Below are 15119 nucleotides of genomic sequence, written 5' to 3' on the forward strand. Positions count from 1 at the left end.
AGATGTGAGATTTGTGAGACAGTATCTGCCAAGGGTGTAACACAGCAGGTCTTACAGAAAAGGCCCAGGCGGCCAAGGAGCCTTGCATCTGGCTGCAGGACTGAGAACCCTGGAGGGGATACTTGGGGGAGGTGAGGTCCACTGAGTGATGCCTATGATTTCCATCTCTAACTCTGCAGAGTTCCCAGAAGCGAGGGTCACTCCTGAGGGGCCCGCGGAGTGAAGGAGGAAGAGCAGAGGGCGATGGAAGATTTGGGCTAAAGAAGAGGCTCCAGGGGTCGGGGCCAACCCCAAGGCAGCCTCTGTCCCAGCTCCCAGCCCTGTGGAGGCGGTGCTGAGGCTGCGTGCATCTGTGAGCATGCCCATGGCAGGTGCAGGAGGGAACTGAAGGGAGGACTTTTATACGTTTTGTACCTTTGTAACCAGAGAGAGATGCTTATGTTATTTTTCAGCTCTTCTGACTCCAGGGGTCTGAGCTGGGCTGGGAGGGGGAGGGGACAGGATGAGATGCAGAGTTGGGCCCCATGTGGGTCCCTGGGAAGCCCTGTGCTGTCTCCTCGCATCTTACAGCGGTGGGGTCAGACAGGTGGCACTGAGGCCCTCCTCCCACCCCACCACGCCCCAGGTGGATCTGGATATTGTCGGGGCCCAAAGTGCAGAATTGATCTTTGCTGTTTCTCCAGTGCCCCCATCCCAAGGCCAAACTTCCGGGCTGGGGGCTGGTCTTGAAAACAGGGGTCCTCCGGCCTCCTCAGGGGCACCCGCTCCTGCCACCCCTCTCGGTGGACGTATGTGTTTAATACGTGGAGTCCTTGCCACTTGCTGCCTTATGACCTAGGACGGATGCTGTGGCGCGCTGGTGGAGCAGCAGATGTCGTGTTTACAAAGCAAGGCTTCCCTTTCGCCCAGGGGAGGGCTCAGGCCTCTGCTCAGACATTCCTGCCCAGTGTGGGTCGGGGTCATTGGGCAGCCCCCACCCCTGCCCTGCTCCCCGACGCTGCCCCCCAGGGGTGGATGGGAGGGTGAGCAAAGGGAGCAGAAGCAAGGGCATTCCAGACCCAGAATGTAGGTGCCACTGCCTCCCGTGTTTACAGGATCCTCCCTGGCCCTGGGCGCCGGGGCTGCCTGCCAGAAGTGACTCAGTTCCACGCTGCTTTACTCCCTTCAAAAGGGAAAACCGACTGTTCGACTCTGTCTGCAAAACTCCCACTCTTGTAGCTTTGTCTGATGTCCACCACTGGGGACTTTAACGTTTCGTTACTTTGTTTACAGGTTGAGATTTACAACATGTTTTTTTTTACTTTGTTTACAACTTGAAACTTGGAACTTTTACACTTTGTTTACAGTCGAGGATGTCCCCCCCCCCTTGTTTACAAGTGAAAGGTAGGGAAAGCGGAAGAGGGACTGGGAGGACCCACCTGTGAAGACCCTGGACCTGGCCATCTTGAGGGGGTTTCTAAGCTCAGCTCTCCCAGGCCAAAGCTCCACCCTGGTTTAATAGCAGACCCAGAAGGCCTGAGAGTAAGCATCCTCTTACCACGTGGCTGTAGGGCTGGGGGTTTGGTGCAGACACCTGCTCCCCTCCCCCGGCCCCATGCAGTTTCCAAGGAGATTAAGAATTCTGCTTCACTGACTGGTGCCAAGTCCCACCAGCCAGGACCCCACCTTCGTTCCCCACAAGGACGCCAGCCCTCGAAGCGCAGAGTGGCATCCTCGCTTGTCCTAGGTTCTGTAGATGCCCCTCTCCGGGGGTCTCCCCACTCCGGCCCAGCGTCCCCTCTCCCAGCTGTGTAAATTGTTCCGTGAAGCCGCGCTCTGTTTTGGGAATAAACTTCTATAGAAAACAGTTGCTGGCTCTTTCTATTGGGGGGGGGGGTGGCCAGTGGGAGACACTCAGGCCAGACTGACCTTTGGAAGCAATCTGAGTCCTCGTCCCCAAGAATATCCAGCTATTCTTAGCTCACTTCCTGGGAGATTTGGACCAGGTTCCCATCTCCTCGCTCTGAAAGCCCTCACCTTGGGATGGGAGCCTGAGGTGGGGGACCGGTGCTGTGGGGAGGGTGCCTGAGACTGCAAGCCTGGGGCCGAGCCAGTCCCAGGAGCTGTGTAGTTGCTGCCTTGCCCGTTGACAGCACCGACCCCTTGCCAGCCTCTCTCAAGAAGTCAGGGTTCTCCACTGCTCAGGCGGGAGCCCTGAGCATAGCCCCACGTCTGGGCTGAGCCTTCTGCCTTGGGGACCCTCTGCGCAGGGTCTCGGAAAGCCCGAGGGTGATGCCCTCAGCGACAGGCATAAGAAGCCCCACGAACCTGGATCCATCACCGAAGATTTACTGAGGTTCCTGGCCTCACCCGAGGCCTCGCAGCCATTCAGGGATTTCTGCTCCTTCCGCATCGACCCTCTGTAAAGCCAGGACTCAGGATCAGCTCCATCCCGCTCAGGAGCCTTGGAGGCGCGGCTTCCCGGTTCCCGGTTTGCAGTCCCACCTGCTGGGGGCCCAGGATTAAGTAAACCCGGCTGAAGGGCACAGTCCCGGCGGCGGGAGAGGAAGAGGTTAAACCTTCCCTTCCGCCCACAGCGCGTCACTTAGGCCACGCCCCTACATGCTGATTGGCCCCAGCCTTCCCCAAGCCGCCTTCGCGCCGCTGGCCGGGTCGACGCAGCCTTCCATCGCGTAGCGGCCTCTCCTTGAAGATGTCGGAGCAGTCGCCGCAGGGCCCCGTGCGGGCCGTGAGGCTCTCGGATGAGGCGGGGTGAGTGCAGGGCGCGGCCTTGGTCCGCGTGGCGAGGGCCCCCGGCCTGGGTTGGGCTCTGAAGAGGAACCCCCAAGCCCAGGTCCGGGGTGAGCACGTTCCAGCTGCCACGCCCAAGTTTGCTGCCGCGAGGATTTCCTAGAAGCAGGCGGCAGCCAGCCCGTCTGCAGCGAGGGCTGGGGGCGGCAGATGGCGCGTCCCCAGCCCGAGATTGCGTGCGGAGCAGCGGGGTCCCAGAGGTGCGCCCGCTGGAGGCGGCGGGGCCGGCCGGGATGTCTCCACGAGAAGGTCCCAGGCCGAGGCTTGTGGACCAGTCTGGTCCTGAGTCCACACCTCCCTCAGGGCGCGGCGAGTCCCGGCCCCTAGAGCCCCAGCCCTCCCGGGGGAGGGGCCAAGGGCCGAGGCTCCGCCCCCCGGCCCGCCAAGGGGAGGGAACCCTTTAAGAAGACCTGAGTGACTCCCGGGGCAGAGAAGGGGCCCTAAGATCTCGGCGAGACAGCGGTGGCCGGAATCCCCGCTCCCTGCTCCGGCCGAGACATCCCGGATAGAGGCCCTTCCCGGTGAGCTCTGGCCCCCCGAGTGGGGCTCTCTCCCAAATCAGAACTTTCCTGACGGGTGAAAGCTTCGGAGCCCCCTCCAGGTGAGCTCTCCCCTCTTTCTGCAGGAGCCTCCCCCAGTCAGAGCCCCTGGTCTCAGGGAGAAGCCGCTGGGCAGATGAGAGATCTCCCTCTCTCAGCTCTTGCTGGGTCGGGACTTGCCTGGCTGGCCAGAGTCCCTGGAGGCAGGATTGGCAGGATCTCCCCGTGCAAGCTCCTCTTCCCTGGACAACCGGCCCTGGACTCCAGGGGGACCCTTCCCCCACGGAGAGCTCTCCACTCCAGCAAAGGCTCCCTCCTCTGCGGAGACCCCTCCCCTTCCCAGACTAGGCTGAGCTTACCTGCAACTTGGGCCCCGGGGGGCTGGAGTCCCAGGGGCAACCAGGCCCCGACACTGACCCTCCCTGGAAGGAGAGGGTGTCTGCTGGCGGCCTGAGGCCCGACGAGAGAGTGGCTTATGGAACTGGGCCTCTGGCTTGCTGGAGGCCTTCCTTGGTTGTGCTCTGAGCCAGCCAGCTCTGGACTCACGGGGCAGCTGGATAAGGACTCTGGGACTGGACAGGGATTGGCTGGGGAAGGCAAGGAGTGGGGGGAGGGGCTAGGAGGTGCAGCGGACCTGGACCTGGACTGGTGGATCGATCAGGGCTGGGCGGCCACACCTAGGCTAGAGATGTGGATCGTGTCCATCCTGTTACCCCTTCATGAGGGACTTTGGTCTAGAAAGAGGCTTCCAGTAGCCAAAGTTCAGGGACTGCCCCTGCCTGTGTGTGGGCATGGGGCCCGAAGGGTGAGCTGGGGGCTGGGCCTACCTTGATCTTTGGGCCTGGAGAAGTCAGGCAGGAGAGTCCATGCTCCCACGTGGATGTGTGGGGAGGTAGGCCCAGGGGTCCCCTCACTGTACCCCTGTGGTCTTGCCACTCCAGACCGAGGGACACACAAGCACTGCTGTCTGCAACACAGGCCATGGAGCTGCAGAGGCGAGACTACCACGTGGAGAGGCCGCTGCTGAACCAGCAGCAGCTGGAGGAGCTGGGGCGCTGGGGCCCAGCGCCCAGGACCCACCAGTGGCGAACCTGGTTGCAGTAAGATCAAGGGTGGAGGTCTGGGGGTGCTGGCAGAGCCCAGGTGGCCCCTGTCCCTGACAGCGGCTCCTCATGTCCTCAGATGCTCCCGTGCTCGGGCCTATGCCCTCCTGCTCCGGCACTTCCCCATCCTGGCCTGGCTACCCCGCTATCCTGTGCGTGACTGGCTCCTGGGTGACGTGTTATCTGGCCTGAGCGTGGCCATCATGCAGCTCCCACAAGGTGAGCTACTTGCAGGGCCTCGCCTGGGAGCCGCCATGGCCTGCGACATCCTGGCCCCCAACCCAGGGCTGGGGCTCCCTCAAGCTTTCTCTACCCTCCAGTCTGCGTCCTCACCACTCCCCCGCAGGCTTGGCCTACGCGCTCCTGGCTGGATTGCCTCCTGTGTTCGGCCTCTACAGCTCCTTCTACCCTGTCTTCATCTACTTCCTGTTTGGCACTTCCCGGCACATCTCCGTGGGTAAGTGGAATCAGGCCTTGCTTTCCAGGGGGGCTTCCATCCGCCATGGAGGACAGGGTGAGGGCAGGCTGAACAGGGCAGAGAGCCTGGGGAAGAGGGCAGCATTGGTGATAGGTCACTGGGAGGCAAGCCCAGGGACTGCCCCAGGCAGGACCAGGCCGGTGACTGCGGGATCACAGGTTCAGGGTGACGCACAGCCCTGTCTCAGGAGGATGTGAGCAGATCAGCTGGAGCAGCTGTGACTCTGTCCTGCTCCACAGGGAGGCCGATGGACCCAGGCAGCGCAGGCTTAGCTGGTGCGAAGCCAGCATTTCGTCTCCTCCTGCCCCGGCCAGGCCTCGCTGCCAGCTCTGCCCCCATTTGTACAGCCTCAGTCTGAGGATGTTTGTCCAAAGCTGGGTTGTCTGTGTGTCTCTGTCTCCCCCACCCCCCACCCCATCTTTCTCTTTTTATTTTTTGTAACATCTTTTTCTCTTTTTTTAAAAAAATTGATTTTTTTTTTGAAAGGCAGAAAGCTTCCATTTACTGGTTCGTTTCTCAAATCCTCAAAACGATCAGGGCTGGGCCAAGCTAAAGCCAGAAGCCTGGAACTCTAACCCGATGTCCCACATGGGTGGCAGGGACCCAAGCACCTGCGCAATTGTTTGCTGCCTCCTCGGGTGTGCGTTAGCAGGAAGCTGGATCAGATGCCGAGGAGCTGGGTGCAGGCACCCCAGGCAGTGACTTAGCCACTCTGCCACACACCGGCCCTGCGTCTGGGCCCTCAGTGCAGGGTGGTGTCCTCCGGCCTTCAGAGCTGCCCTGCCCTGTCCTGCAGGGACCTTTGCTATCATGTCCGTGATGGTGGGCAGTGTGACAGAATCCCTGGCCCCGGATGAGGACTTCATGGACATCGCAAATTCCACAGTCAACGAGACTGCCAGGGACACCTACCGGGTGCAGCTGGCTTCCACGCTCAGTGTCCTGGTTGGCCTCTTCCAGGTGCAAGCCGGTCAGGAGTATGGGTCCCCCACGGCTCCCCTGGGTGCCTGCCCGCCCCCAGTCCCACTTGCCCTGGGGTCCTCTGCAGCCACCCCAGGACCCCCGTCTCCCCTGACCATCCCCGGCTACCCCGCAGGTGGGGCTGGGCCTGGTGCACTTCGGCTTCGTGGTCACCTACCTGTCAGAGCCTCTGGTGCGCAGCTACACCACGGCTGCGTCCGTGCAGGTCTTCATCTCGCAGCTCAAGTACGTGTTTGGCCTGCAGCTGAGCAGCCGTTCTGGGCCACTCTCCCTCATCTATGTGAGTGAGGAGGGGCGGCGGGCCGGGCGGGCTGGGCGGGCCGGGGTCCCCCGCCCCCGAGTGCCGGCCGTGACTTCCCCTCTCCTCAGACAGTTCTGGAGGTCTGCTGGAAGCTGCCGCAGACCGTGGTCGGCACCCTGGTCACCGCGCTCGTGGCGGGGGTGGTGCTCGTGGCCGTGAAGCTGCTCAGTGAGAAGCTGCGACGCTACCTCCCGCTGCCCATACCCGGGGAGCTGCTCACGGTGCGGGGCCGGGCCGGGCCGGGGCGGGCGAGCGAGGCTGCATCCCTGCCGGGGCGGCCTCCGGGTGGGCCCTGGGAGGGTGCCCAGGTGCCAGGGGGCCCACAACAGAAAGCCCCACGCTCTCTTCCCCTGCCCCTAATAGCATCTCTGTCTTCCCGGAATTGTGTGTGTCTCTCACCCTACTGATGCCTCCCCCGCCCCCCAGCCCCTGCAGAAGGCTCTGTCCCAGGGTCTCCCCGCCTCTCTGGGACCATAAGGCCCACCCGCCCCCGCCCCCTGACCCCGTCTCTCCCCACAGCTCATCGGGGCCACGGCCATCTCCTATGGTGTGGGCCTACAGCAGCGGTTCGGGGTGGATGTTGTGGGCAACATCCCAGCAGGGTGAGTGGTAGCTCCATGTCCCAGTAGGAGGGGCTTGGGCAGCCAGGGCCTGCCCCTGCCTGTGGCCTCACCGTTGTCTCTCCCAGGCTGGTCCCTCCAGTGGCCCCCAACCCACAGCTCTTTGCAAAGCTTGTGGGAAACGCCTTTGCCATCGCTGTGGTGGGGTTCGCCATCGCCATCTCGCTGGGGAAGATCTTCGCCCTGAGGCACGGCTACCGCGTGGACAGCAACCAGGTCCGGGTGACGCGGGACCCGTGGGGGGGCCGCCGGGGGCGCTGAGGGTGAGAGGACAGCAGCCAAGTCTCTGGAGGCCCTTGAGTGGGGGTGGAGGTTGGGGACAGTAGGACACTGACGGGCATGACTGGCGAGTGTCCTGACACCCACACTCCCCCCTCCCAGGAGCTGGTGGCCCTGGGCCTCAGTAACCTCATTGGGGGCATCTTCCAGTGCTTCCCCGTGAGTTGCTCCATGTCTCGCAGCCTGGTGCAGGAGAGCACTGGGGGCAACACGCAGGTGGGTGTCAGGTGTGGGCGTGGGGGATGTACCCCGTGAGCAACACTACTCTGCCAGAGCCACCCCACCCCTGCTCACCCCCACCTCTGCCGCCCCTCCCCCCAGATCGCTGGAGCCATCTCTTCCCTCTTCCTCCTCCTCATTATTCTCAAACTCGGGGAGCTCTTCCGAGACCTGCCCAAGGTGAGCCCCTGCCCTAGCCGAGTTCCAGGTGAGGGGTGGCACTGCAGGGTCATCCTGGGATTCCAAGACCAAGTTCTTTGGGGTGAGACTTGATGTCCAGGACCAAGGGTTGGGGCTGCGGACCCACGTTGTGAGGGCCGAGTAGGTGGTCCTTGCCGGCAGCTGGGGTTGCGCTCAGGCCCTTGAGGCCAGACGGGTCATGCCCAGGGCCAGGCTGGCAGCCCCAGGTGCCTCTCAGCAGCCCCTGGTGGCATTCCCCTCCCCCCAGGCAGTCCTGGCCGCTGCCATCATCGTGAACTTGAAGGGCATGCTGATGCAGTTCAAGGACATCCCCTCCCTCTGGAAGGCAAACCAGATGGATCTGGTAGGAGCCCTGGGCGACAAGGGCTGGGACGGGGCGCACGGGGACTTCAGCCCCAGTGGCCCCTGCAGACCCTTAGCCATTGCCCTTCTGTCCTAGCTCATCTGGCTGGTGACCTTCGTGGCCACCATCCTGCTGAACCTGGACCTCGGCCTGGCTGTTGCCATCGTCTTCTCACTGCTGCTCACAGTAGTCCGAACGCAGCTGTGAGTTGACCGTTTCTGTGCCCCGCCCCCGTTCCTGCTGGAGTGGGGGTCAGTGCCACACGAGCCCCCTCCCGGCTCTCCCCACTGTGGCTGCCTGTCTCTGCCCCCGCCTCTTATGGCCACTCTCTCCTCCGCAGACCCCGCTACTCTGTCCTGGGCCAGGTGACAGACACGGATATTTACCGAGACCTGGCCGAGTATGCAGAGGTACTGAGAGGATGGTGTAGGTAGGCCCTGTCCATCCCTTGCACCCCAGCAGGGACACTGGGCACTGGGAGTCGCAAGCCATGAGTTTGGGTCTAATGACCCCCATCGTGGTATAAGGGGTTGGGAAGAGCACCCAGGGTCAGCAGTGTCCCAGGGCAGGGACCTGGGGCACTGGGGTGTAGGGGAAGCTGTTCCCTGATCTGCCCAGTGGACCCCAGTCCCTACGTCTCAGGCCTGGCCCTGGGAATATGATGGGGAGGGGACAGAGGGATTGGGCTCCGGAATCAAACAAGCCCATCCTCCCCTGCCCCCCGACGTGGAGTATGGGGGTCTGCACACGGCTGGGTCAGACAGGAGGTGGGGAGGAGCCAGGGCAGCTGGGAGTGGGAGAAGGAAAGGCGGGGCCACGTCGCTGTGCATGCTGGTTGCTAAGCACAGAGCCGGGCTAGGGGCAGGGAGTGTCCAGGAGGGACAGGGTTCAGCACAAAGGGAATCGATCCCAGGGAAGGGCCGGGGACCCACGAGGACTGAGCCTGGCCGGGCTTGTGGCAAAGGGCAGGAGACGTGCAGGGTGTGCCCAGAGGCAGCCCTGTGGGGCCGGCTGAGAACTGGGCAGGGGCGGGGGAGCCAATGAGGAGGAGGATGCTGCTGCGGCCTCATGGCCCAAGCCACCAGGAGGATGTGGGGCACAGAAGCCTGGGAGTCGGGGGCACAGGGCTCCCTGGGTCGGGGGAGGCAGGAAAACAGCGTGCAGGGCAGGGAGAGGACGGCTCTGATAGCTCCAAAGCCACCCTGCTCCCCAGGCCAGGGAGGTCCCCGGCGTGAAGGTCTTCCGCTCCTCGGCCACCCTGTTCTTTGCCAACGCTGAGTTCTACAGTGACGCGCTCAAACAGCGGGTGAGGCCGGGGTCCCGGGGAGGGGCGGCCGGGTCCCTCCCTGGCGGGTGAGGCCGGGGTCCCGGGGAGGGGCGGCCGGGTCCCTCCCTGGCGGGTGAGGCCGGGGTCCCGGGGAGGGGCGGCCGGGTCCCTCCCTGGCGGGTGAGGCCGGGGTCCTGGGGAGGGGTGGCCGGGTCCCTCCCCGGTGGGTGAGGCCGGGGTCCCGGGGGAAGAGCGGCCGGATCCCTCCCCGGTGGGTGAGGCCGGGGTCCCGGGGGAAGAGCGGCCGGATCCCTCCCCGGTGGGTGAGGCCGGGGTCCCGGGGGAAGAGCGGCCGGATCCCTCCCCTGCCTGGAGTGCCCAGCCCCCTGACCTGCGCCCACAGTGCGGGGTAGACGTCGACTACCTCCTGTCCCGGAAGAAGAAGCTGATGAAGAAGCGGGAGCTCCAGCAAAAGCGGCTGAAGAAAAACAAGCGGCCCCGGACCCAGGCAGGGCCCCTCTGAGCCAGGACTCCTGGCCTCTGCCCTTTGCCCTGCCCTCTGTCCCTCTCCTCTTTCCCCTGGCTGCTGGCCCCTGCCCTGCCGCTCCCTACCCCTGCCCTTCCTCCTACTCCTGGCTCTACCCTCTCCCCCTTATCTTCATCCTCCCTGTCCTCCTGCCAACCCCGGGGACCCTGCAGCATCCCCCGCAGGTCAGGGTGTCCACAGCTGTCCCCAGGATGGGTCCGAGCCCTGCAGCCTCTGTGGGCCAGACTCCACAGCCTCAGGTCCTGACCTTCCGCCCTCCCGCCTGCCTGCCTGGCTTGGTTGTGCTAAGCAGCTGAGAGGGCTCTTTGCTGTCTCCCCCATCCCTGGCCTAGGCTGCTCCGTCCAAGGACACCTCTGTTTCCGTCAATGTCAACGCCAGCCCGGAAGACATCAAGAGCAATGATGTGGATGACTCCAGGGCCAAGGTGAGGATGGAGGTCAAGGAGAAAGGGCCGACCCTGACTCGCAGAGATGCAGGTGCCTCCGCGTGTCCCCCAAGGACAGCTGGGGTCCAAAAGTGCTGTTCCAAGGCAGGCGTGGGGGGCGGGCCAGGCATGGTGCAGGCCCATGTCCAGGGAAACACCGTGGAACTGTGCTGGTGGCTCTCTGGTCTGTGGTCGCAGGCCTGGATGAAGACCTGGCATCTGTAGATGTCAAGGACCCCACAGTCTGTGCTTGTAGGCGGAGGGAGGGACTCGCATGCGCAGAAAGCAGTGTAGGCGCCGAGGGGGGGTGCCGAGCCCAGTAGACTCAGGGCGGATACCGAGGCGCCTGCGTGTATTGTGGCCTGGCCGAGGACTGCACATGGCGTCCCAGCATCCGTCCTCGCGTGTCCCCACATGTACTGGACCTCCGTGTCTGTGTCCTCGTGTGTCCCCTGCACGCCCCATGTACATGCATGCTCTCACTTGTGGCCCTTTGTGTCCCTGCTCGCCTGTGTGCCTTCCCTGCCCCCACCTCCTCAAGAGCAGTCCCTTGCAACAGGTCTGTGTCCCCACAGGTAAACCCAGCAGCTGAACTGGAGGATGCAGTGGCCAGCAACCAAGAAGACGCCAAGGCCCCAAATGGGTCCACGCTGAAGGCCCTGGGCCTGCCCCAGCCGGACTTCCACAGTCTTGTCTTGGACCTGAGTACCCTCTCCTTCGTGGACACTGTGTGCATCAAGAGCCTGAAAAATGTAAGGATGCGGGGTGGGCCCAGGCCCCTTCAGCTGCACGCTGACCCTGAGGGCGCTCTGAGCCCCCCGCGTCTGCCGAGTCCCCGCGCCGAGTCCCGCGCCTCCCTCTGAGTCGGGCCCTGTTCTGCTGCAGATCTTCCGTGACTTCCGGGAGATCGAGGTGGAGGTGTACATCGCAGCCTGCCACAGTGAGTGCAGCGGGCACGGGGGCAGTGGGCCGGGAAGCGGGGCGGGGGGGGGGGGCCCTCTGGGCCAAGAAGTTTGCGGGGCAGCGGCTCTGGAAGTGGAGGCCCTGGGTGTGCTGGGAGGCAGGAGTCACAGGTTAGGAGTGACTGAGGGCTTAGCTACAGTCCCTGGGGCGGCGGTCAGGGGTCAAACGCTGGACATGCTGCCGGAGCCTGGGGAGACCCGTTCCTGCCGACAGGCCCTGTCGTCGCCCAGCTGGAGGCCGGGCACTTCTTTGATGGATCCATCACCAAGCAGCATCTCTTCGTCTCTGTCCACGACGCCGTCACCTTTGCCCTCCAGCACCCGAGGTCTGATCCCAGCAGACCTGTTTTGGTACGTTGACCTCTGGCCCACTGAGTTGTTTTTGTTAATCTCTTGCCTGTCCCCACTCCGACCCAGGAAATCCATCCTGGTGGCCAGGGCTCTGCCCGCAGTGGACCAACTGCCTTCCCCTCCTGCCCTTGACTAAGGCTGCTCCTTGGGGTGGGTTGGTGCGTGTCCTTGGGAAACTGACTGGAGCCTCCCCTCCTCTGTCTGTCCAGGCCACCAAACTCTGACCACGCTGCCACCCTGCCTGAGACTGCCTACCTCCAGAGGCTGTAACAGGGTATCCCTAAGAAGCCCCCCTCCCTAACCCACCCCCAGCCACCTCCAGGTGCTACCCTGGAGTCCTCTCCATGCACATACACAGAACTCAGGGATGGAGGTCCTAGGACTCCAAGTTCAATGCTCCAGGCTGGGGACAGGGTGTAGCAGCCAGGCTGGCCTTGGTTGGGCACAGGGAGGGAGCCGATGCGTATTTTTAGCCTCAGGAATAAAGATTTGTCGGCTCAACTCCAGGCTCTGCCGTGGTATGGCGGGGGGCTGGGCCAGGGCCGTGGGAGGTCCACAGCTTTGGCTCCTGACCCTTCTTAGGCTCCAGAGTGGAGACTGGGGTCCCAAGCTGGAGCACGATTCGGGACAGCAGGGTAAGACGGAGAGCAGAGAGGGGAGCGGGGGGCCGGGGGCGCGTCTCGCGCTCACGCTTCTCCCATGCCGCGCACAGCTGTCAGCTCCCCCAGCAGAGCTGCTTCTAGGGATCAGTTCCATTCTGGGGGATACCTCAGCTGGACAGGATGGCCGCCACCAGGTGGCCCCAGGAGAGGCCAGTGAACCCCTTAGCAGAGGAAGCACTACTGTCCTGGGTGCTGCCAGTCTGTATTCCGAAACGAGAATAAACATCACAGGCTTCCTGGGTGCCCTTACTGCGCCTGCTCACATCATCAGATCACCTGGCCTTGGCAGAGCCCCGCCAGCCAAGGAGCGTGTGCTGTGAAATCCCAGCCGTGGGCGTGCGGCCCAGCGGGCGGATTAGCTGAGCGCTGGGGGCGGGGCCTCAGTGTGCAGGCCTGGAATGCTGCCAGCACCCACCTGGGCTGCCCAGTGAGTGTGAGCTGAAGACATGCCAGAACAGCACCAGGCTCAGGCCACCCACTTAAAACATACAACCCGTGCTGCTTGTCAGGTACTACCTGGGCGCCAGGCCATGTGCTGGGCACTGGGCACAGGTCCCAGAGTGGACAGAGGCCACCCTCCCTTCTGAGTCCCCGCGGCACCCTGACCCAGCCCTGTTCTTATCGGGGCCCGCGGCGGCACCTGGCACTCCTCCCCGGCAACCTCGGCGCCCAAAGCCAGGGCTCTCTGTGTGCCCAGGTCACTCCATGTCCTGGCGCAGAAAGGCACACTTGGTAAATATTGGCTGAGCGAGGCGGATGTGCCGGAGCAGGCAGCTGGCAGTGCCCTCTCAGCGGGGAGAGAGGGACGCCTTAGAGAGGGGGGCTGTGTTTCGCAAGGTGGTCACAGGCGGGAGGCTCGGGGGCAGGTGACGCCGTGAGAAGGTGACTTTCCAGGAGCGGGAGAGGGAACAGCAAGGGTGAACAGCAAGGCCAGCCTGAGGCAGGAGCAGCAAGAAGGGTGAGCGGGGAGGGAGACGGGAGATGTCACAGGGCAGCACCAGCTTAGATATTAAAAAAAAAAAAAAAAAAAGTTGATTTTTATCTACTCAAAAGGCAGAGTAACAGAGACAGAGACAGACAGAGGTCTCCCATCTGCTGGTTCACTCCCCAGGAGCCTGGAACTCCATCCTGGTCTCCCAAGTTGGTGGCAGGGATCCAAGGGCTCAGGCCGTCCGCTGCCTCCTTCCCAGGTGCATTAGCAGGGAGCTGGATCAGAAAAGGCAACCTACGCTCTGGGACATAGAATGTGGGCGTGTCCTGCAGTGGCTTAACCCCATGCCACGCCTCCAGCTCTCACTGGGACTGTGGGAGGAGCCACTCTCGCTGTGGGGGGTGGGGGCTGTGAGGCCGAGGCCACGTGGAGAGGTCCCATGAGCAGCACTTGCTTGTTGGTGTGGGTGGAGCAGCAGGCTCTAGGGGCTGTGGGGTGGTAGAAGTTAGGGGTGGAGGACAAGAGGGTGTCCCTTCCCCCTTGGCCTGCCAGGCCAGCCAGGGGAGTAGGCCTCGGCCGGCTATCCTCCTCCAGCCCCCTGCCCACCCAGGCTAGGGCCGAGCTGCCTTGTGCTGGAACTGCTGGCTCAGCCAGTCCTGCCTGCTCCTGGGGGAGGGGCGTTTGCCTGTTGCCAGGCGCCCAGGTTCCGGCCACTGGGCACTGGCCGCAGCCATGCTGCCCGCGCTGTCCTCGCTGCTGTCGCTGCTCCTGCTGACAATGCCTGCTCCCTGCCGTTCCTGGACCCGGCCCCTCTGGTACCAGGTCGGGCTGGACCTGCAGCCCTGGGGGTGCCAGCCAAACAACCTGGAGGCCTGCGGGCGCAGCCTGGGCTGTCCTGGCTACTGGCTGGGCCTGGGAGGAAAGAGTATCTACCCCGTGGCTGGCGTCACGATCACCACCACCATGATGCTGATGCTCAGCCGGGTGATGCTGCACTGGTGGCGTTCTCAGGGCGCTAAGGGTGAGGTGAGCACAGCGCCTCTGGCCCCTGCCCGTACCCCCAGCCCCCGCACCATTGTCCCGCGTCTGTCCACACCTCCATTGTCCCATGCCATCCCCTACAGCCGCCTCCCTTTAGTACCCCCACTCCTCCTCCAGTCCCCGTGGGCCCTCGACCCCCAGCCCACTACAGACCCTCAGCTGGCCTCCCTCACCCCCAGGCTCCTGTCTCCTTCAGGCACCGCCCTGAGCCCCCACACCCCAAGCCCTGGCTCCGCGGCTGCCCCTTGCTGCGCCTCCGTCCCATCCCTCTGCCTCACTGCTGCCCCCTGCTCTTCTCAGGATCCGCAGGTGACTGTTGGCCCCTGTGGGCCCTGGAAACAGCGGCCCGTGGTCTCAGACCGCGCCATCGTCCGTGGGGTCCTGCACATGCTGGATGCCCTCCTGGTCCACATCGAGGGCCACCTGCAGTGTCTGGCCACCCAGAAGCAAATCCAAATAAAGGAGACTCCCACCCAGCTTGGGTGATCCGGCACACGCTTCTCCTTGCCTGAGCTCGGCCGGGGCTTGGTCTGTGTGTTCGTTCTAGACAGGCTGGTCTGTGAGGCCTCGGGGCCCCGGGTGCGTGGGCAGGTGGGGCCCAGGCTGACTCACACTTCAGGGAACCACCACTTCCTCTCTAAGGATCTCACAAGCAATTCCGGACCTGACCAGTTCCAGGGGGGACCCCAATGTGGTAGAGACGAGACCATCAGGGCTAGCTTGGGGGGCTCCAGGGAGGACTTCCCGGAGGATGTGACAACATGGCTCAGTCCTGAGGGGGAATGGAGGTGGGGACAGGTGGCCCAGGTGCAGCCTTGGTCCAGCCAAGGCCATGTGCTGTGTCAGTGCCCCATGCACATCCGTGGGTGTGGGCAGCACTACATCATGAGAGACCTCGGGGGCCAAGGGAGGGTTGCAGTCTTCTCCAGTCTCAGCGCAAGTCAGCAAGGAACCTGGGCAGCTGCGAGAGCAGGAGACAGTGAAGAGGCTGGAACGAGACCTCGGGGCTCTCCGGAGGGGACTGAGAGGGCCGGTCCTCGGTCACCGTGGGGTGGCACCCACTCCTTTGCTTCACCCAC

At 63.7% G+C, this 15119-nt stretch overlaps 3 protein-coding genes and 1 long non-coding RNA gene across 14 annotated transcripts in view; 3 read left to right on the forward strand and 1 right to left on the reverse strand.

The window, feature by feature from the left end:
* CELSR3 (cadherin EGF LAG seven-pass G-type receptor 3) overlaps positions 1-2577 on the forward strand; it is a 27435-nt gene extending 24858 nt beyond the window's left edge. For all 6 annotated transcript variants that reach the window (XM_008260612.4, XM_051852442.2, XM_008260613.4 and 3 more), the window contains one exon: positions 180-2577. In XM_008260612.4, the coding sequence (XP_008258834.3) occupies positions 180-207 (28 nt within the window). In that variant the 3' untranslated portion in view covers positions 208-2577. The remainder of the gene's footprint in view (positions 1-179) is intronic.
* Positions 1274-9673, reverse strand: LOC127492443 (uncharacterized). Of its 5 annotated transcripts, none has more exons than XR_007921923.2 (3): positions 9546-9653; positions 7221-7290; positions 1274-7069 (listed from the first exon to the last, which is right to left on the reverse strand). It is a non-coding gene; the product is annotated as an uncharacterized lncRNA (long non-coding RNA). The 5 variants fall into 5 exon arrangements; XR_011379546.1 differs by having other exon boundaries at positions 9513-9636; XR_007921924.2 differs by lacking the exon at positions 7221-7290 and having other exon boundaries at positions 9546-9673.
* SLC26A6 (solute carrier family 26 member 6) lies at positions 2619-12313 on the forward strand. Of its 2 annotated transcripts, XR_007921921.2 has the most exons (22): positions 2619-2751; positions 4271-4429; positions 4512-4651; positions 4779-4889; positions 5707-5870; positions 6007-6171; positions 6261-6413; positions 6712-6794; positions 6881-7028; positions 7194-7307; positions 7413-7490; positions 7759-7854; positions 7951-8057; positions 8195-8264; positions 9068-9160; positions 9525-9629; positions 10001-10093; positions 10669-10845; positions 10979-11033; positions 11270-11406; positions 11616-11680; positions 11989-12313. XR_007921921.2 is itself a non-coding variant. In XM_051852456.2 (21 exons), exons 1-21 carry the CDS (start codon positions 2693-2695, stop codon positions 11628-11630), a joined length of 2322 nt encoding a protein of 773 aa, XP_051708416.1. In that variant the 5' UTR covers positions 2619-2692; the 3' UTR covers positions 11631-11907. The 2 variants fall into 2 exon arrangements, 1 of the variants encoding a protein (XP_051708416.1); XM_051852456.2 differs by lacking the exon at positions 11989-12313 and having other exon boundaries at positions 11616-11907.
* A 778-nt stretch (positions 12314-13091) lies between these two features.
* TMEM89 (transmembrane protein 89) lies at positions 13092-14533 on the forward strand. Its single transcript, XM_002713348.5, has 2 exons — positions 13092-14025; positions 14341-14533. Exons 1-2 carry the CDS (start codon positions 13732-13734, stop codon positions 14524-14526), a joined length of 480 nt encoding a protein of 159 aa, XP_002713394.1. The 5' UTR covers positions 13092-13731; the 3' UTR covers positions 14527-14533.
* Positions 14534-15119: the final 586 nt, after the last annotated feature.

Source organism: Oryctolagus cuniculus, chromosome 10 (assembly GCF_964237555.1).
Source record: "Oryctolagus cuniculus chromosome 10, mOryCun1.1, whole genome shotgun sequence".
Classification (NCBI taxonomy): domain Eukaryota; kingdom Metazoa; phylum Chordata; class Mammalia; order Lagomorpha; family Leporidae; genus Oryctolagus; species Oryctolagus cuniculus.

Excerpts from the sequence above, each read along its gene's own strand:
- SLC26A6 (XM_051852456.2), top strand. The coding sequence starts at position 2,693 with ATGTCGGAGCAGTCGCCGCAGGGCCCCGTGCGGGCCGTGAGGCTCTCG. Across the intron at positions 6,414-6,711 it reads TACCCGGGGAGCTGCTCACG|CTCATCGGGGCCACGGCCAT; the intron begins GTGCGGGGCCGG and ends CTCTCCCCACAG. Across the intron at positions 8,058-8,194 it reads ACAGTAGTCCGAACGCAGCT|ACCCCGCTACTCTGTCCTGG; the intron begins GTGAGTTGACCG and ends TCTCCTCCGCAG.
- TMEM89 (XM_002713348.5), top strand. The coding sequence starts at position 13,732 with ATGCTGCCCGCGCTGTCCTCGCTGCTGTCGCTGCTCCTGCTGACAATG. Across the intron at positions 14,026-14,340 it reads CTCAGGGCGCTAAGGGTGAG|GATCCGCAGGTGACTGTTGG; the intron begins GTGAGCACAGCG and ends TGCTCTTCTCAG.